This window comes from Echeneis naucrates, chromosome 5 (assembly GCF_900963305.1).
Source record: "Echeneis naucrates chromosome 5, fEcheNa1.1, whole genome shotgun sequence".
Classification (NCBI taxonomy): domain Eukaryota; kingdom Metazoa; phylum Chordata; class Actinopteri; order Carangiformes; family Echeneidae; genus Echeneis; species Echeneis naucrates.
Window position 1 is genome coordinate 3,373,721 of NC_042515.1, and position 20,645 is coordinate 3,394,365.

Sequence of the window (20,645 nt, forward strand, 5' to 3'; positions counted from 1 at the left end):
TCACTGGTCCAGTCTGGTCTGGTCTGTAGTCCCATCACTGGTCTAGTCTGGTCTGGTCTGTAGTCCCATTGCTGGTCTAGTCTGGTCTGGTCTCCAGGGGGTTCCTGCCTCTAGTCTGGTCTGTAGTCCCATCACTGGTCTAGTCTGGTCTGGTCTGTAGTCCCATCGCTGGTCTAGTCTGGTCTGGTCTGTAGTCCCATCACTGGTCCAGTCTGGTCTGGTCTGTAGTCCCATCACTGGTCTAGTCTGGTCTGGTCTGTAGTCCCATTGCTGGTCTAGTCTGGTCTGGTCTCCAGGGGGTTCCTGCCTCTAGTCTGGTCTGTAGTCCCATCACTGGTCTAGTCTGGTCTGGTCTGTAGTCCCATCGCTGGTCTAGTCTGGTCTGGTCTGTAGTCCCATCACTGGTCCAGTCTGGTCTGGTCTGTAGTCCCATCACTGGTCTAGTCTGGTCTGGTCTGTAGTCCCATTGCTGGTCTAGTCTGGTCTGGTCTCCAGGGGGTTCCTGCCTCTAGTCTGGTCTGTAGTCCCATCACTGGTCTAGTCTGGTCTGGTCTGTAGTCCCATCGCTGGTCTAGTCTGGTCTGGTCTGTAGTCCCATCACTGGTCCAGTCTGGTCTGGTCTGTAGTCCCATCGCTGGTCTAGTCTGGTCTGGTCTGTAGTCCCATTGCTGGTCTAGTCTGGTCTGGTCTCCAGGGGGTTCCTGCCTCTGGTCTGTAGTCTGGTTTGGTCCAGTCTAGGAGCTGGGGGGGGGGCTGTATCTTGCTGTAGCCCAGTCCATCACTCGTCACCGATTAACATGTTCGGCTGCCCACACTGGGAATCAAACCTGCGGACCTTCTTGTTGGGGGGCAACACCACTAACCACTATGCCGCCATGCTGCTCAAGTCACATGGCAGAAAACTGGTAGAATAGCAACCTCCATCTGTATTTTTCATTTACATTGTGTTCCTTCAGATGACAGTCTTCTTCTGTCAGATGGTGGCTGTTTGTCTCGCTGGACATGGAATTACATTCACCAATGACAGATGACTGACAGGACAGGGGCGCTTCAGGGGCCAATTACATTTCAGATGCCCGCTGAGTCTGTAAAACCTCTGAACGTAGAAAATTATGAAAGTAGAATAATTATCAACCACACAAGTGGAGCGTTATTTGAGATTTATTTGAGAATGACGTTTTTAGCATTTTACGTAAAGTAAAAATTTACAAAGTTTACTGAAGTTGATCTCAGACAGTCAATCATCCAGGCAGATTGATTAGCTGCTTGGTCTGTAATTAAACTGGATAAACAGCAGGAGATGTCCACATGATGCCCGCCCTGATGTTAATTTTTCCAACACACCAAGTCACTCATGGAGTTAGTTTTAGTTGTCATATTGTCTATTTGCAGAAACTACCACTCCAGTCAGTGTCAAATGGATTTTGTTCTGTTAAGATGCACTAACTTGACTGTGAACTTTGTGTCTGTCTGGTAAAATAAAATTGTGTTGAGATGACAGATAGGCTGGTGTGAGTCAATGCAGAGGTGTGAAGAAGTTTCTCTTCGTTTGTACATTTGAATTATCATTGTCCCACAAAGTGTTTCTTATTTTGTTAGCAGCAGCACTGTGTGTGTGTGTGTGTGTGTGTGTGTGTGTGTGTGTGTGTGTGTGTGTGTGTGTGTGAGTGAGACACCTGATTGTGAAAGGGTTTGGTTTCTATCTTGCATCAGCACAATGAGACACACCCCCATTGTTTCGAAACACATTACAAAACTCAACCTAATGTCCTAATCAGATTGATTTTCCTTAATACCTCTTAATGTAGCAATGATAGCGCGCGTGCGCACACACACACACACAGTTTGTAACTCAGCTCTTGTTACATGCTGATTATTCAGTCCACAACAACAGAAGGAAAAATATCCAATTGTGTTGCTTCAGGTGTAGTTTGTGGTTGTTTTACTGTGTGTCCAGATTTAACATCTGATGTATGTTTAGACTATTTCATTTCTTTTGGAGATAAATATGAACCACACAGATAAAATGCCAGCTAGAAGAAGAAACAGAGTTTTATTTTGGAAACCGTGTTTGTTTTCACTAATTTCAGGTTTCTTTTCAAAAGAAAATGCTCATCATCTGAATCTTGTTTTTATTTTTGCTCTTTGTTTTTCCAGGTGCCACAAAGGAGATCGGCTCAGCACTAACCAGGATGTGTATGAGACACCGAAGCATCGAGTCCAAACTCAAACTGTTCACCACGTAAGACACACACACGCACAGAAAGAGAGAGAGAGGGAGGACAGGTAAAGGTGTGATGGCACCTGATTTGACACTGTGGGAAACAGACATAATAATTACCCTCAACTGTCATATGCTCATACTGATGACAGCCGACCATGTGTGTAATGTGTGTGAGTGTTTGGGTGTTGATTGTTGTCTTGCTTTCACGTGTCACTGCTGCAGCAGCACAACAGTTTCTCTGTCCGCTCTTATTAGTGAAGCTGTCTGTCAGATGCATCTCTTCGTTTCTGCCTCCTTTTTCTAATAATCTGCCTCCCTCGCGTCTGGGAGGAAAAGACACAGCTCTCAATACATCGTCCAGAAGAAACACAAATTAGTGAACATGAGTTGTTATTAGGTAATGTTTTATATGAACATTAATGGCAGATTGATGTGACACTGGTGTCGGTGTCACATAGCATTTTTATCAATTTAGATAATCAAATAAAATATTTATGAAACAGAAGAGTCAAAACACTTTGGACAAGTTGTTTGATTCATTTAAATATACTGATTGAGACTCCTTGTCTTTTCTTCTTCAGGGCTCTCTCAGAAAGTCTTATCACTCCACTGGAGCTGAAGATGGAGGAGTGGAAAAAAGTGGCCAGTCAGCTGGACAAAGATCATGCCAAAGGTATGTATGCCAACACGCTAAAACAAGCCAACAATCAGGCCTGCACAGACAAAAACTTCCCCTCACCCTCTGCATGTTTTTGTTTTTTTTTTTTTTTTGTTTGTTTGTTTTTCAGAGTATAAGAAAGCCAGAGCAGACATCAAGAAGAAATCGTCCGACACCATCAAACTGCAGAAGAAGGTGAAGAAAGGTAGGAAAGATGCCTGTCACATCCAGCAGCACTGACACAAACACACCATCAGTCAACTGACACAGTCGGCCCGCAGCAAAAAGAAGGTGAAGGATTGTGCCTTAGATCAGAACCTGTTTACTTCAGAAGAAGAAGCCACCTGCTGAAAATGAAAACCATCCTCCACAGTAAACATAAAGAATCTGCCACCATTGTGCTGAGATAAGTGTTTTCAGATCCCTGCTGCTTTACATTAGGCTCGGCCTCCTGTCAGTCAGCTGTCGCCCTGAAGGCAGAAATAATCGCTCTGAAACCGAACTGCCGCAGCCAAGTTTCATGTGTTTTCTTTACTCATTCTGCTAGAGTTTGAAATGTCTTACTGTCAGTACATGAGAGATCAAAAGGTGAGCTCACCCAGCTGATATTATAAAAATAAAGAAAAAAGAAAGCCTAATTTTACTAATTAAACCCACTTTGCTACTTTTCTCTTCCAATACTAAACACCTCTCCATCCAGCTCTACTGATGGATTTGTCAGAGCTGCAGACATTTTACTTTTTGCACACATGATGAACAGATTGTTTGTAGATACAGTGACTGAGCTCTTCTGTGGGTTCTAAGGATGGTTATCAAGAGAGAAAGACGATGAAATCATACCTGTTTTTGTTTGCTGGTTTTGGTTTCAGACTTGTTTTTCATTCAGAGGTTGTTTATTTTAGGTTGTTGGTCCTAAATATTCTGGTATTTTGCCTGAGAGCCTCTAAAGTTTTTTTTTTGTCCTTTATATCTTGAAAGCTGATTTTAAATGGCTTCACGGGCAGTAAACAGACTGGGGCTTACGTACACTGAAAAACCAACATTAAGAAGTAAACTTGAGTTGGAACTTGCTGGATTTGACTCCGGAGTCGGACCTGCACTTACTGGGGGCTGTCAGTAGATTTAGTAGATTTATTTATTTGTTTATTTTAATGGAGGCTTGTGGGTTCCTCAAGCCTATTGTGTTCACTGTTGCCATGGCAACCCAGGCATACCTCCAAGATTGACACCTGGGCCACGCCCTTAAGCTGTCATCAATGCGGCACACCCTGGGGTTGCCATGGGTGCACCTTGCCACTTCGCCATCCCATAACCAAAGGGACTGAGAGCTCACCAAGAGATATTGCAGACGGCCTTATATGGTCGAAATAGAACGACAACGCCCAGACACGTGCACAAACACACATTCATACGTAAACACGCAACCAGAATCAAAACTAGACCTCAAGGGCTTTATACAGATATCCCCACTGTCCTGCCTTTCAACAGCTCCAATACGGAAATGCACAGATACAGAAATAGTCCACACACACACACACACACACACACACACACACGCAGCCTCTGCAGACCCGCCCAGGGTAAACGGAGATGTCTGATGTGGGTTTAACATCTCTGGACATGTTTTCTGCTACATGCCTTTTTTTCTTTCCTCTTTTCTGCACCATTCCTCCACTTCCCTTTCTCTCTCCGTTCAGTCACTCATCACGACGTTTTAGCACAAATTAAATCCCCAGAGAAGATTTAATTATTGAAATGTACTTATTTTTACAACTTATATTTACAACTAGAGTCTCACAGATGTCACAGTTTTGCTCAGACTTTGTATAGTTGCACTAATCTAAGGATCCACTCAGCTTCAGTGTGCTTTAGGGTTTCCAGATGAAATAAAAGGACAAAACTCACAGCTTACAGGGGGGCGGCTGTGAAATATTCTCCAGGCACAAAGTTTCTTTATGATTTGTGACATACTGTAAATGTGCAGACTTGGCAGCCGAAGAATAAGGCTGCAAAGAAGGCCCAGGTTGTCCAGGTCTGTGCGGAGCTGTAAATAATATATTGAACTGGCTATATTTGTCATGTGGGAACACAGAGACAGACAGGGCAGGAAATAAAAGCAGACAGACAAACTGACAGGCTGGAAACAACACTTTTATTTTGGAGGTCACCCTGAAGGTGAGCTCACTTGAAAGGAGGTAGTTTGATAAGTAAAAGTCGGAGCAGAAAGTAGATCTGATGGCGCTTCATTCAGCTGGGTGGCTTTTTATAACTAAATTTCAGCTCTCAACATGACGACTTATTACCGAAAGACGTGACACATCTACAGAAATAAAACACAAAAGTCAACCAGTGAAGGCTGTAAACAAGTAGGTAAAGAAAAAGGTACAGAGTCACAGCCGCGGCTTCACATACTGTCACCACGTAATGACACGGCACACACACGCCCATATGAACACACAGAACAGAGGACCAAAACCGTTTCTGTACACTCAACAATCAGAGCTTCACATTATAATTATCCCTGCTGTGTGTGTGTGTGTGTGTGTGTACACTCCATATAATAAGTAAGGACAAGCAGAAGGACTAAACTGCTTTAGCTGTTGTTGGTAAAAGAAAACTATTCTTAACAAAAGCACCATTATTTTCAACCCTGCATTCTTTTTGCCTTCTTATGCATCATCTGTATTGGATGTTCACTCCATTCCACCCGTTTCCTCCCCACACAAAGAAAAGAAACCAAAATCACAGTTTCACCTTTAACAAAATATCTGAGATTCAGTTTTTACTCCAAGAATTAAATGATTTTCCTTCAGTGTGGCCTCTCTTTTCTCAGGTCACATCAGTTCATCTCCCTTTTGTCGACTGTTGCGAACATACACACAGTACGGCAGAGAGGAAGAAAAGTGAAGTAACACTAAACATCTGTTCTATCACTAATCGTCCCATATGATTTTCTGTGTGTTTGTGTGCACTCTGTCATTATGTGGTGCGTAACCACTTCAGATAGGGAATCTCCAGCTGCACACACACACACACACAGAAAGGCAGATGAACTGAAGGGAATCAATGAAATAGAAAGACACAAGACTTAAAGGTACTCTTGGTCTTTTCTTCTCGATGGATGTTTAATGAGAAGCACACCAGGTCGTATTTTTAGAAATGCAAGTCTGTATGAAAAAGGAAAGTAGTACCCCTGAATGCCAGCCTGGTCTCTCTAAGAATGACCAGATAGTTAGTATTAGAGCCTGGTGTTTGGTAATATTTGAAGGATTAAAAGATAGAAGGTGGATGGAAAGAGGGGTTGAAGTCATCCTGTCCGTAGCCCTTCAGCAGCTACTGTGGTTAGAAAGAAACAAACAGAAAGAAGTTGGAGAAAGGGAAGTGTGTGTAATGACAGAGAAAGAAAGAGTCAATTCTTAATTTTAAAGAAAAGAATGAATGATAAAGATGGATGATATTATTGTTTTCTGAAGTGGTTGACGTGGTTGCTTTCAAGTGGAGGAGGAAAGAGGTGATGTCACATGTTTATCAAGTGCAGAGGCACGGAGATGAAGAAATAGATGAAGAGAATAACGCGAAGGAAAACAGGAGAGACGTTCGATGGAAAGCGAAGACGTGAAGAGAGTGAGGAGCACTGAAGTCTGGGAAATGTTCTCATTTTGAATCTCCGGGCTGTTTATACATAAAACTGCCTCATGTCCCAACCTGCCTCCAAGAGCTAAACAGAAACACAACTGAACTGAATTGTCCGGCCACCTGTCTTTGGTTGATGACATCATCAGTGTGTGACGCAAATGGTCTAGACTATTAGATGAATAAGCTTTAATGGCAGCTAAACTTTGATACTGTGAGAGCTCTGCTGGTTCAGGAAATTAACCACTGTGGTAAAAAAGGGAACATCAGCAGAAAGTGTTAAGATTCTGACTGTCTTTAACTGTTTGTCATTATGACTGTTTGTTGTCTTCTGTCACTTCGTGTAGGAAGATATTTAGGTATTTTATAGAGGTTAGGAGATGGTGCTGGTTTTTATTATCCAAATGGAGTCATTTCTGTTGGTGTTTCTCCTGGATCAGGTTTAATTATCCTTAAATTCAATCTTTTGAGGTTGAGTCACATTGAGTTTAGGTAGGTTTTCTGTGGATTTCTTTAATATCTGGTTCAAAGTGTGGGTCTAATTTAACTGGGGTCAGACTTTAATAGAATTCATACTGTGAGCCACAATGTTAGCACCACTACCATATCATTAAAACGTTATTTTTACTTTCCTCAAAGGAGACTCTGAACAAAGCACAGCTTTTTAAATTATATTTTAGTGATTAAGGCCCAGCACTCCAGAAGCTCTTAAAGACATGGGTATCATCTCTATCTTTATTATTATTATTATTTATTATTGTGTCACTTCATGGTCCATTTAAAACCATCAATAACACTCATTTGCAAACAGTAATAATTAAAATGAAAAGTCCAAATTGGCAAAAAAAACTTCATGAGGAGAGAAAACTAAGAAAAGGTGGAAAAAATGACTGATAGGCAGTTGGTGGTTTTGTCCTGCTGCCATCAAACATAAAAAACACGTAGAAACACCTTTTCTGTTTGAAGCTGAACTCTTTTTAAAGGGTTCAAGGATTCTGTCGTGGCTCTTTAAATCAAATTGGGTTCATAATGAGAAGCGACAGACATAAATAGTCCGGCAGCTTGCGTTAATTCAGCAGTGACAGATAGGTTGAATTACACTGAATCTTGTGCAAAACATAACTGAATCAAATCACGTAACAATTTGGAAAGAAGTCATCATCATCTGCTCCGTCTGTGAGTGATTTAGACAGAAACACCGAAGCAAACGTATTCGTTGTCCTTGAACAGCGTTGGTGATTCCTCATCAGGCTTCAGGCCAGCGGCATCTCTGTGACGCAGGAATGTTAACAGACACAGACAATATTGACACTGTAGCTGCTCATGTTCTTAAAATAATTTGTTATAGATATCAGTAAACAGGTCAGCGTATATTTTAAATAAAAGCTGATTAGCCTTAAACCTGCTGATGCTAATGACCATCATGGGGCGACTCTGCTGTTGGTAAAAAGCAGCCAGTGGAAAAATGTTCCGATTAATAAGACATTTCATGTTTTCCTGATGAGTTTTAGACCTCAGTCTCTCGCTTTTTTAAATGTTGGTCCAATTTAGCGGAAACGCAGGAAATGCATTTTGGTGTGGCTGCTGTTTGACTGACATACAGTATCACACAATCAGCCCTCACTCCTCTTCAGCTCCACCTTCTCCTCCAAACATGCTTTCTTCTTGTTTCAAAATGGCGGTGTCCAAAATAGAAATAGGGTGATGTCACTGTGGTTTTCCATTTAGGAACAACTGAAGGAATTTCCCAATATCCAAAGATATTATCACAGCGGGCTGACACCTGCGTACACAATAACTTGTCAGATTACGTGTGTCTGATTTTAATCAAATTAAATTACGATTGAATGTCTTAGATTTTGGCTGACATGACACATGTTGGCTGTTCGGCCGCTCCTGTGTTGTCTTTGAGAAATAGAAATCTCTTGTTATTGGGACGTGATGAGAATTCAGAAAGTGATTACAGAAGGTTTTCCCAGCTGATGGGAATTAGCTGCGTCTTGAACTGTGTTTCACCTTTGACTGAGAGCGACTGCGTTGACTCTTCTGACTCTGGGAGTGTGACAACACAGAGCTTGTGTGTGTGTGTTTCCACGGAGGCCAAACGTTAGGCGGACCAACGACACTCGGACACTGAGCTTCTGTTGGCGAAGTGGAAATTATCCTCTCGTACACCTGAGTGAACAGACTGTGTTTGTGTTTGAGCTTTATGACACAAAGTCGGGACTGTGTGTGTTTGGCTGGGGAAACTGCTTCTTGCTGTTTTCATCAGGATTTACTGTCTGCGTCTCCGTTTTCCTGCCTTCCTCCCCAGTGATTCTTAGACGTAGGATTTGTTCGTGTCCTGTCGGCTGGAAAAATGTCTCAAAATTTGTGAGAACAATACAACTGAAATCTGTTGAACAACGTTTTCACTGTTGGATAGTTAAAGTTACAATACTGGAGGATAATTAAAGCCTGCATGGAAATTTTCCTTAAATTCAATAAAAGCAAAATATAATTAAAATATAAAGTTAAAATCTCATTATCACAACATAATGGCCATCCTGTGAAGTGAATGTGAAATATAACGAGCAATAACAGCTGCAAAATAATTGCATCACTGCGTTTCTTTTTTTTTATGTACAGATGGAAGCATAAATCTGGGCTGTAGCTCTGTCCATTGTTCTCCAGCTCCTCAGTGTTGGTGGAAAGTTGCACTCCCTCCACCTCCACCACCTCTGGACTTATTTTTACATTGAGTGGGTGGTTGTCTACAGCTGGGTGGTCTGCAGGTCAGAGCTCCGTCTGTCTTCTCTACCTGGAGGTTCAAACCCACCACACTCAGACTGGAGCAACACTCAACCGCACCGTTATGACTCAGCTCGCTTAGGATGTTCAGTTTTGCTTTCTTCGTGTCATGAGAGGAGGCAGAAAAACGAAATGAATGAACTGGATGACAGTGTCAGGACAAGCGTTAAAACCTATGGTGTTCCTTTTAACTCTCTGGTGCCATCATCAGGTCAGATTTTCATTTTGTCCAATGGTGTGGTTTGTCACATAAAACAACCTGCAGAGCTGCAGACTGTAGTTTGTGTTGAGGGCTAATTAGCAAATGTTAGCAAGCCGGACCTGAGATGGTAAACAGGACGCCTGCTGAGCCCCTAGCATGTTAGCTTTGCCATTGTGATCATGCTGCCGTAGTAACTGCTCAGGTTTAATTAAGCCCGTCAGAGCCTCGTGCACGGCGTTAGACTCTTATTATTGACAGGAGAGTTAGAAGGAGAGTTTTGGGGGAAACTTGATAGCTGAGTGGTGAATGTTGAGGCTCCTGGTTGGATTCCCAGCTGTGGGTGTGCTGTTTCTCTCCCGCATTTACAGTCCTGTCAGATAAAAAGGATGTAAAATAGCCAAAAAATAATAAAAACAAGAAGAGGATGAGATTGAAATGATGCAGGATAGTTTAAACTGGTTTTCTGTGGTGACATCTTGAGCCAAGTATGCCTCCTTATTGTGAACTTGTGTTTGAACAGTATTGTGTGTGAACAATGTGAACAAGCTGCAGCGAAACACCCAGTCAGATGAACAGACGGATACTATAATATACAAAGAAGAAGAAAGAAGACACGGCACATCAAAGCGTTTATTGATGCACGGCTGACACCAACACCTCTTAGCTACAATCCATCTTCATTTCATCTAACACCGTGTAATGTCTTCAAGGTTTTGGGGTTTCTCTTTTTTAATCATTATACCTCAAGATTCAGAGCGCCTTGGAATTATTTCCTTCACTCCAAAGACCATCTTCGTATAATTATAAAGTATAATTTAAAGATAATTTAAAGATAAAAAGAAAAACACACACTTTTACTTTTTGTTCAACAAGATAAGACGCACTCCAGAGACGCCTTGAAATGTGTCAGACTGCAAAATGAATTCATCTTCCTGCAGAGTAATGTTAGAAGCCAGACGGCTGTTTTCATGTTCGAGGGGGAAACTGTCTTTTTGCGCCAATAAAATCTCAGCAGGATTTAGTGACATCACTTCTTTGGAAGCCAATCGTGGTCCAACATGCAGCTTAAACAAGTGTGATGTGGAAACTTCTGCCTCTGAAGGACTCTGAAGGACTTTTTAGTGGAGCAGAAGGCCACTTGTGTCCAGCCTTATGGCACAAAAGTATTTGTCTGTTCCCACGCTTTTTTCAACCATCTAAAGTCATCGCTAGAATTTTCTTACCACTTTTTATGAAAACTCAATTCATAAATAAAGTCTTGAGTGCCTTAAACCTTCTCAGGTGGGTTAGGGTTGTCTGCGGCGTGAAGATGTTTGTGGGTCTGAAATCTTTATTTAGCTTTTACAGAAACATTGTCCGCTGCAGCAGTTACAGGTTCAGGATATCTGAAGGGTAAGATCTTCTCCTACTGGCTCTCTGTCTTTATCACTTACTGTGTTTGTAAGTGAGCCCTGATGAGGGCTGTGGGGACTCACAGCCACAAAAACATCTTCCATCCAAGGAAGTCTGGAGGTTTTTGTCGTTCCAGGACCGGATCGTACAGCGCGACTGCTCGGGCTCACGTGTTGGTGGTAGAGTCCGAGTCCAGTAAACATCGTAGTAAATCAGATCAGGGTCAGAAACATGTCATCTTCCTCCATCTGCTACATTTATGATTCACTGGCATGAAATTATGAATGAGCCATAAAAAAAAAAAAACAACAGATGTGTCCCGAAGTAAGTGAATGAGATCGTGAAGGAAATAATCTGATTGCTGTCTTTAAAAGCTTCTGTGTGTGTGGGTGGGTCTTTTATTATGTGAGCTGTGTTGTGTTGTCCTGACCCCTGCTGGTGACATCTAAGTGTCATGATGTGAGTCTGTTAATCATTTGTGGAGTTGGTAATAATTTAGGACTGTTCTGTGCCTGGCAGCTTTGAGTCTTTAAACTGTTGACTGTTGTTCAGCCGCCTGTAATAGTTACCATGGCAACATGTTAGTATCCTGCAGGAGTTTGTTATGATCTCCACTCACACCATCTGTGAAGACATTTCAATCTAAATATAATTTTTGACTGGTTCAAAGTAAAGAAATTCAAAAGTCTCTTCGATGTCACCGACATTGTTTCCTCCCAACTCGTTTCCTAACGTCACATCCTCCTGTGTGTCCTCCTGTGTGTCCTGCTGTAGGGAAGGACGAGGCGCGGGGCCAGCTGGACAGCGCGCTGCAGGACGTCAACGTTCGTTACACCGTCCTGGAGGAGACGGAGAAGCGAGCCGTGCGCAGGGCGCTGGTAGAGGAAAGAGCACGTTACTGCAGCTTCGTCACCATGCTGAAGCCCGTACTGGTCCGTACGCACCGCGGCACCTCTTACACCACGACAACCACACGGATCCATAACCACTGTTTGTGTTGTTGTTGTAGGACCATGAGATCAACATGCTGGGAGAGGTGACTCACCTGCAGACCATTCTGGAAGATCTGATGAACCTGACATTCGAGCCCAATAAACTCCCACCAGCCAGCGAGCAGGTACCTTCTTCTTCCTCCTGAAGTTTCTGACGACCTCTGACCTTTCTGCTAGCATCATCCTCATGTTTCAGGGACAGGAAAAGAAAAAAAAACAAACAAACACAAAGAATATTAAGTGTTCTTATTCTACCCAGAAACACAAAGTCAGCAGAGTTGTTGTTGTTTGGCAGGTGATTTCGGACCTGAAAGGTTCTGATTTCAGCTACACCTACCAGACACCTCCTGCTTCTCCAAGCAGCACTCTGTCCAGGAAGAGCAGCATCAGCAGGTAACACACACACTTTCATCATCAATAGAGATTATTGTGTTTCCGTTGCAGCTCCACTATAAATCATTAACTGTGTTTGTGTTTTCTCAGTAACTACCAGTCTGGATCCGTGAGACATGTTCCCTCCTTGGACTCAATCAGCTGTGCTGTGGATGGAGTACACATCCAGGTAACACACACGTACACACACAGACAAAATGATTTGGTCTTTTGACTTTACATATGTTCATTAGTTTTTCTACAGTCAGCATGACATACAGCAGAAAGCCAAAAGTATGTGGGTGCTTTTTATTTGTTTTTTCTGGCCTGAGGCTCTGAACTCCAGTGAAGGGACTCTAAAAGCTACAGAGTCAAATAATATTTTGAACAACAGTGCTCAACAGCCTCAAACCAGCAGGCTCATCTGGTTTTAGCGAAATACGAGTCCACATACTTCTGGCAATCAGCGGTACTCAGGAATGTTTAGTCAAAATCAAAAGGTAAAAGGTGCATTTCACTGAAAACACCCCCTTTTACAAAATAAAAGCCTTTAACCCCGACAGTACACCCACACACACACACACACACACACACACCGCTCTAATCCTCTCCTGTGTGTAGCGCTGCTCCTCCCCCTATCTGCTGATTGGCTGTGATGAAAGCGGGCGATCCCTCAGCGAAGGGAACTCCCCCTCTCGCCTCGGTCGTCAGGGCAGCCGTGGTCGCTATGGTTACGCCGTTGGCCGCGGCCAGCATCCCGCGCTGAGCCGCCGCGTTAGCCGCAGGGATAAAACCACCGTGAGAAAAAATACTGTTCAATTCCTCCCAACCCGAGCACCGTCCTGTTCTCACCTCCACCCCATCTCCAGATGTTTTTCCCATTTTTCCTCGTCTGCTTTCATCAGCTCACACAAAGATTCTGAATCTAATCCAGCTCTGCTTACATCCACGTCGGATCTCTCATTTTAAACTTCATTTTTGAGCTTGCTCCATAAAACATTAGTGTCTGTTGATGTGCAGTGAGAGGTGTTGTGTTAGTGTGTGTTCTCTTGTGTTTATCGTGGGATTTTTGTTGTTGTTTGTTTGTTTTTTGACTCGTCAGTTCGTTCTTTAAATGTGTGTTTGTGTTTTTTTTTTGTATCAATAGCCTCCAAATGTCACCCGACTCCTTTAGATCAATTACTGATGTTCACTGTTGATTTCCAACAACACTGAACCTGACCCTCAAGTGAAGGCAGCAACTTCACCAGAAATAAATGTACACGTAAGAATGTTTAGCTAGTTTGAAGCTGATAACAATTATCAATAGTTTAAATTCCAGGAGTTAGAATAATGTTCTGACGCATTTAAACTTTTTAATGCCAAAAAATGCAGATGCTCCAGTTTGGATGTTGGCCCTACTGATGACCTGAAGTCTAAAAACCAAAGATGAATCGACTTCATTTTTCTGTCAGTTGATTTGTTTTTGTTGTGACTGACGATGATGTCTTGAAGGTGATAATGAGACTCATTCAATGGATCTTAATGGATCCATTGTATCAGTTACTTTGTGCGTGCCTTCCATCGTACGATCACATCATCTGACCCTGCAAACCTGAACCGGCCTCAGATTCCCTCAGACTCCTCGCCCTGTAAATAAAACATGTTGTAATGGCCTTTTACAGTGTGTCGGTGGTGTCTTGTCAGTGGTCGTTTTGTTACACAATATTGTCTCTCTCTCTGAAGTGATGATAGAAAAATGCCAAGTGTGTGTGTTTCTTATTGAAGAGTTTGTTTCCAAAAAGGTCGAAGTGAAAGTCTCAAACGCTCAGGTTTAAGCAGCATCTTCACAGTTTTAATGTGACAAACAAGTTCAAGATATTTTATCTTAATGTCAACAAATCCCATGAAAGTCCAGTCAGGAGTCATCCTCTGTTCAGAAGAATGTATAAAACACATGAGTGAGCCAAGTTGCTCCATCTGCAGGAAGCACACTGTGGTTTACTGCAACTCCAACACATCCACTCTTCAGATTTACAACAAAATCTACAAGAAATCAAAGTACTGAGAGTCCGACCAACAGTGGGGAGTTTTCTTTCAGTGGGATTTGTTGACAAGAAGAAGAAAAGAGATGAACACCTGCCTAAAATTTAATTCTGGTATTTTGGGCTGTTTTTGAAAATCTTCACTTTGGATCCAGACTCTTCAGCCACAGTTGGTTATTTGTCATCATTACTAGTCACTTTGGGGAAATCAGCTCATGTTCTCTCTTCCTTTTAGCAGTTTTAGTTTTGATGTTCAAGGACTTAAACTTCAATGCTAACTCTTTGTTTTCATCGAGTAAAGCTAAGCTAACAAGCTAACCGAGCTACTTCCCCTAAGTGACTTTTCAAGAGATTTTTTTGATAAACAGAAATGACCTAAAGGAGAATTTAAACCACCACAGTCAAGCTGAGCAGGAAGCCCGACAGAAGTCCTACTGAACACAGCGATGTTTGTGAAGAAATACACAAATGAATAAACCCTAATGCCAGTTAGCTGTTAGCTTATTGTTTTTAATAAAGTCTACAGTCTGCACAGGAAAATCTTCCACTTGTTGTGTTGTTGTGGGACTTGTGTGGCGGCTCCATGTGTACTTTGGTGATGTCATCGTTGTTGATGTTTATACCTCGTGGCTGTTTTGTTTACAACAGGACGGTCTCGGCTCCACCAATCAGATGGCTGCAGGGGGAGGTGGGGGGCCAGAGAACGGCCTGTTGGCCCCCCCATACAACGCCTACACACACCACGCAGAGAGAGCCCGAGCCATGTCTGCGTCTGGGAAGGTAACACACACTGTTTCCTCTCACCTCATTTCCTTCCATCTACTTCTTCTTACATGTCTTCTTTTTTCCTTGATTTGTCTCCTCTTTCCTCCTCTCCTTGTTTCCTCTATCCTCATGCTCCTCCCTTTCCTTCACCCTCCTTTTCATGCCTTGTTCCCTCTCCTTCTTTCCTTTCCTCTCCCCTGTCATATCTGTGCTGAACGTCTTTTAAACTCTCGTTGTCGCAGTCGTGCTCGGCTCGGGATCAGCTGGCGTTGACTTTGGGTGTGTTGAATTCGGACGCCCCGAGGAGCAGCAGGGACTCACTTCACTGCTCCAGCGGCTACAGCACCCAGACCACCACCCCCTCCTGCTCTGAAGACACTATACACACACACAGTAAGTACACACACACAAACATGCCTGATTTCATGACAAGAAATAGAAAATGTGAATGAGCTTCTGAGTCTCAGAGTCTTACTTAAATATAGATGATTAATGGACACACACTCGGTGATCTGGTCTGACTGAGTCTCTGAGCTGCCGTCTGTTGTTGTTGTTGTTGTTGTTTGAGCTGCCTGTTATTTACTAGTTTCCTCTGTGTTCCTCCAGAGCACTCGTTCCTTTCTGGTTCTCTGTTGTAGTTTTTGTGTTTTCTTGGTTAAACTTCCTTCCTTTCTCTTCCAGCTGTAAAGAGAGACCCTCCCCTCTATGGTAGGTCTCTGACTACCTGTCTGTCTGTCCTCCCACCTGCATGTCCACATCTGCATCTGCAACAATGGCCTCATCTACTAAACCTTTCCGCTTCCACTGTCCACTAATGTTTTTACTTCACCTGTTTCAGCCAGGTTTCTTTCAGCCCAAATCCCGATCCAGGTCTGAGTCGATGCTGAACTTTACTAAAAAAAAAAAAAAACAATTAGAATCTGTTTGACAAATGACCCCTGAAGACCGTCAGAGCATTTTCCCTCACAAGTCGGGTGCCACCAAGTCAGCTCAGATGATCTGAGAAGGATCCATTTCCAGCTCTCTCCTGCATGTCACTGCCTTTCTTCTGTCCCATTTCCCGTCTCTCTGTGTCCGTCCTGTCCTTCAATAAAGACACAAAATAAGCAGGAAGTCTCCACCTTCATTCCCGACCAGTCGGACTGTTTGCATGTCGATCTCCCGCTCTCTCTCTGTTTCCTGTCCTTCTCCACCTTTCCTATTTAAGACCTACAAAAGTTGCATTATGGCCCAAAAATGTTTTCAAACAGGATTAATTTAGACAGATAAAGTAAAATTTTTCAGAATATGATGCTGAATGTTTGTGTGTTGGTCACTGATGTCTCTCTCTCTCTCCAGTTGACTACGAGTCCATCTCTCTCCACGGAGACGCAGACTCCATCTCCCTCCATCACCTGTCTCACGGAAACAGCCAGTCAGACTTTGACAAGTCGTCGACCATCCCGAGGAACTCCGACCTCAGTTTACAGTACAGGAAGTTTGCTCAGTCCAAGCGCCCCTCCTCCACCGTTAGCCTATTGGCTGAATCTGAATTGATGGGCGGGTCCGTCCGCCAGCTGCCGTCCCACACAGCGACCATCAGACGCAAGCCGTCGTCCAAGCCGGCGTATCGCAGGGGAACCATCAGTGGGGGGGTCCCCATCCCCATCTCCACCCCGCAGGTGCCCCTAAAATCCCTCGGAGGAAACGGAGGAAGTGACGAGAATGTTTTTGTGGCGCCACCTGCTGGGGGGGCGGGAGGTTTGGGTCACAGTAAACTCTGCACTTCCACACAGAGCCTCAGCGCCTTACCCCCCTCCTCCTCCCCCTACTACCAGCTGGTCCCGGGTCAGATGCCCATCCCCGTGCCCGTCCCCACCGTCCCCTCCCTGCCACCAGAGGGCAGCAACGCCAAACAGCAACAACAGAGACACAACCAGCAGCTCCACAGTCGGCCGCATCAGCAATATTATCAGCAACAGCAGCAACTGCAGCATCAGTTTCAGCACCGTCAGGTCGTCCTTCAGCAGCCGCTGACCCAGCAGCAGAAACAGAAGCTGTTCCAGCAGCACCAGGCCCAGATTCAACCCCCTCCCGCCCAGGGAGAGCCCTCCTGGCCGGGCCAAGGCACACAGCACCAGCCCCAGGCTCCTCCCCCCTCCAGCCAAGACCAGAAACCAGAGCAGCAGGGGGGAGGAGGAGGAGACATGCTGACCCTCATCAGAGGTGTCAGGCTGAAAAGGACCATCACTGACGACCGCTCCGCCCCCCTGCTGCCCCCTCCGACCAATCACAAATGAGGCAGTTTAAAGGGTTCATCCGGAGGAGACACCGACACACTGATCAGCTGGAACTCGTGTGTGCTGTTTTATTCTGCTTTCTTTTAGCCTCTTTAGATTTCTCTTTTAAAATGTTTCCTGTTGCATCAGTGACCATCTTTTGCCTTTTTTTTTTGTTTGTTTGTTTGTTTGTTTGCATTTTTGATTGTGCATAAAGTTTTTGCTCTCCCAGTCTTACCAGTAGAGCTGTTGATTGTTTTAGTCGGTGCTCACTTCCTGCTCAGATGATCGTTAGCCGGGCCGGAAGCTGTTAGTGTCCCAGATCCTGTATTTCATTTGCCTCGTGCCCGGCGCTCCCAGGTGGGCGGGGTTAGAAACGTGGTTGAACCACGGCTGTGTGGAGGCGGCAGATCAGTTAGATTTTAAATACGTTTGAAGATAAAAGCTGCGAACACCAGCAGAGGTTGGATGTTTTGCTCCCAGGACACCCAATGTGGAGGTGGAGATCAGCATTTACTGAGGTCACGCTGCCGTGACGGAGGGCCGACCTCAACCTTCTGCTCTCACAGAGATTCAACACTGACGGAAGAACAAAAACTGGAAATGAGTCATTTACATTTTGGCAGTTTAGATTCTTGTCAGGTGTGAATATCTTCAGCATCATTTTTTTGGCGGATATATTTGCTCTTGAAACAATCAGCTTTAATAATAAAACACTAATTCAGTCAATCTGAGCAAACAGCTGCTCGTCAATCAATTCATTGTTCTTCCAAATGTTCTCTGCTTTCAGGATTTGATGTTTTGGTCACACGTGACGTTTTTATGTTTTTGGCTTTTTGATCAAACTAAGTGACAAAACAGGACCTCGATTTATTTTTATTTTTTCCACGATATTCTGATACTTTATTTGAAACTTTAACTGTCACTCGTGAACATTAGTTAGTTGCAGCCCTCTACTTACACATCAGCGTCACTCTGGGAAAACTTCTGACATTAAAGTCAACTGGAGTAAATCAGTGGCAAAAACATCAGAGGCAGAAAAGTGAGCCAGTTGAAATTTGCTTATATTTGCAGATATGTTTGTATCTGTGTGTAAATAAAAATAAACGCTAAACGCTTCCATTTGAAAACGTCTCCAGTACAAAGTTTCTTTATCTTTACACTGTAAAAGGTCCCACTTCTTGAATCACTCCATTTGGATTCTCATCAGAACGTCTGACAAAATTCTTTTTATCTTTACGATATTCCGCGACATCAGGAAAAGTGTTAAAGCTTCCTGTAACATGATTACTTTTCATTGTTCAGCTATCTGATATCTGACGGTCATGTTCTCTGTGAATCATGCAGTTGATGAAATGTTTAAAAAATTAATCCAGATGTTTTGTGCGTTTCACTTTCTGTGAACACACAAACGCATTTTTAGGTTTTCTTCCGACACGGTGGTGTGTTTCTATTATGAAACACCTGAAGATCACTTTTCCCTTCAAAAGGTGACCCGTCCCTGTTCAGACGTGACCCGACTTTAGTTCACATCACACTTTTTATGTCGACAGACTTTGGTTGGGCTCCAGTAGCTGGTTCTATTTCGGATCCTGGTCCAAGCCGGTGAAAATACTTCCATCTGTTTATTTGTTGACATTTTTTTGGACTGTTGGCCCGTTTGTGCAGTTCGGGTGTCGTATTTTTCTTGATCACGTCTGACTGGTGTTTGTGTTCCCATTGGTAACTTTTTCTTTGGATGGAAACTAAACAGTCTTCGGTACAGAGACGTGTTGGAGATCCTGACCATGAGGGACTGAGGTCGTGTTTTAGAGACTAAAGGACACGAGCTGCTCAACAGTTTTGGCTCTTTTATTCATTGATCACTGATTTTTACAGTTAAACCTAAAAATCAGTTTTGTAAAACGTGTTTGACTCAAGATGGGGTTTGTTTTTTTTTTTTCTGATTTGCAGTCCAAATAAATAGCTTTAGAAAATAAATGGATGATGAACATATTTCACTTTTTGAAGATTGTTTTTGATATTTCTAGAACAAAACCTGGACAGTAAAATAAAATTATTGTCCACCAGAATATTAAACCTGAGAGTTAAGTGACTAAAATCGAATTTTTCTAAGAATGGCTGGAGTTTGGTGAAAGGTGGAGCTTCAGGACTCATGACCTCAGTGTTTCTGAAGTCCTGACCACAGCCTGAGAAAAGCTGCATGCAGAGACCAGAGACCAGATGCATGCTGGGAAATGTGGTCCAGTCTCTGGTCAGCCGCTCCTGCTTTGCTTGTTTGTTGTTTTTTTTTCTGTGTATTTTGGGATTTCATGCAGATAATTGAAATGTTGATAGTGTTGACTGGATGAGTCTGAGAGCTTTTGATAACTGATTGATTGATTGATTTTACTGATTGATCGGACACCAACCTCACAGCAGATGTGTGTGTGTGTGTGTGTGTGTATATACTGACTCAGATCTATATATAAAATGTATGTTAACATATCCTGATTGTATTTTTGTTGATTTATCGATCAGACCTGACAGCACTGTTGGTCGTCACACGTCATATTTTTGTAGAAAAGTTTTAAAGGAGGAAACTCTGACTTTTCCCTGATTTGAGGATGTAAAACCTGACTGGCTGTCTGACTGTTGAGGAGCGAACAAAGGACTAAACGGACTACAAGAACCAACAGAATGTAGAAATGTTTCCTTTTTAATCTCTCAATGTTCACTGTGGGATCAACGATGACAATTATAGACTGATTCATCCATTTTGGTGGTGATCTTTCTTTCTGTGTTCCGTCTTTACTGTCACGACAGGTTCTTCACTTTACTGGGATTTATTCTATTGTTTTAAAGTTTCCTGCTGACCAACATGCATCTGGAATATATGTTACTCTGGTTTTCCTACATCTGCTTCTACTTTTCATTATTTAAAAGGGAAAAATCACTCAAATCTCTGCAGTGTTTGAGTATCTGTCCACTTCAGTACTCTAAATGATCAAAGATTCACCTGATTGTGATTTATAGTTGTAGAGTCACTTCTGCCTGATTCATCAGAAAAGTTCCCTAAAAAGCGTCATAACTTAACCTGTTCAAATCTGACCACTTTTTTTTTTATTATTACTTTTTATGGTCAAGAAAAGTCTGAAGAAGTGAAAAGCTGCATCTTGTGACTCACATGAGCAGATTGACTTTGTTTGAATAACTCATAGGAAGGAATATAATGGAACTTCATTATTAAACTAATAATGAACTGTCATTAATGGCCATTTTGATTTCCAGTAAGTTTAAAATGTCCTGAACATTTTATGACAGTTTGATTCTCCATGTAGTTACGCGATAACTGT

General features: G+C 43.0%; 1 protein-coding gene across 2 annotated transcripts in view; it reads left to right on the top strand.

Moving 5' to 3' along the window:
* mtss1 (MTSS I-BAR domain containing 1) overlaps positions 1 to 20,066 on the top strand; it is a 51,535-nt gene extending 31,469 nt beyond the window's left edge. The window contains exons 4-14 of one of the 2 annotated variants that reach the window (XM_029502405.1): positions 2,158 to 2,242; positions 2,806 to 2,897; positions 3,013 to 3,087; positions 11,674 to 11,831; positions 11,909 to 12,016; positions 12,187 to 12,284; positions 12,375 to 12,453; positions 14,936 to 15,067; positions 15,295 to 15,445; positions 15,734 to 15,760; positions 16,391 to 20,066. In XM_029502405.1, coding sequence (XP_029358265.1) covers positions 2,158 to 2,242; positions 2,806 to 2,897; positions 3,013 to 3,087; positions 11,674 to 11,831; positions 11,909 to 12,016; positions 12,187 to 12,284; positions 12,375 to 12,453; positions 14,936 to 15,067; positions 15,295 to 15,445; positions 15,734 to 15,760; positions 16,391 to 17,331 — 1,946 coding nt within the window. In that variant the 3' untranslated portion in view covers positions 17,332 to 20,066. The remainder of the gene's footprint in view (positions 1 to 2,157; positions 2,243 to 2,805; positions 2,898 to 3,012; positions 3,088 to 11,673; positions 11,832 to 11,908; positions 12,017 to 12,186; positions 12,285 to 12,374; positions 12,454 to 14,935; positions 15,068 to 15,294; positions 15,446 to 15,733; positions 15,761 to 16,390) is intronic. The other variant, XM_029502406.1, reaches the window with a different exon arrangement.
* The last annotated feature ends 579 nt before the right edge of the window (positions 20,067 to 20,645 follow it).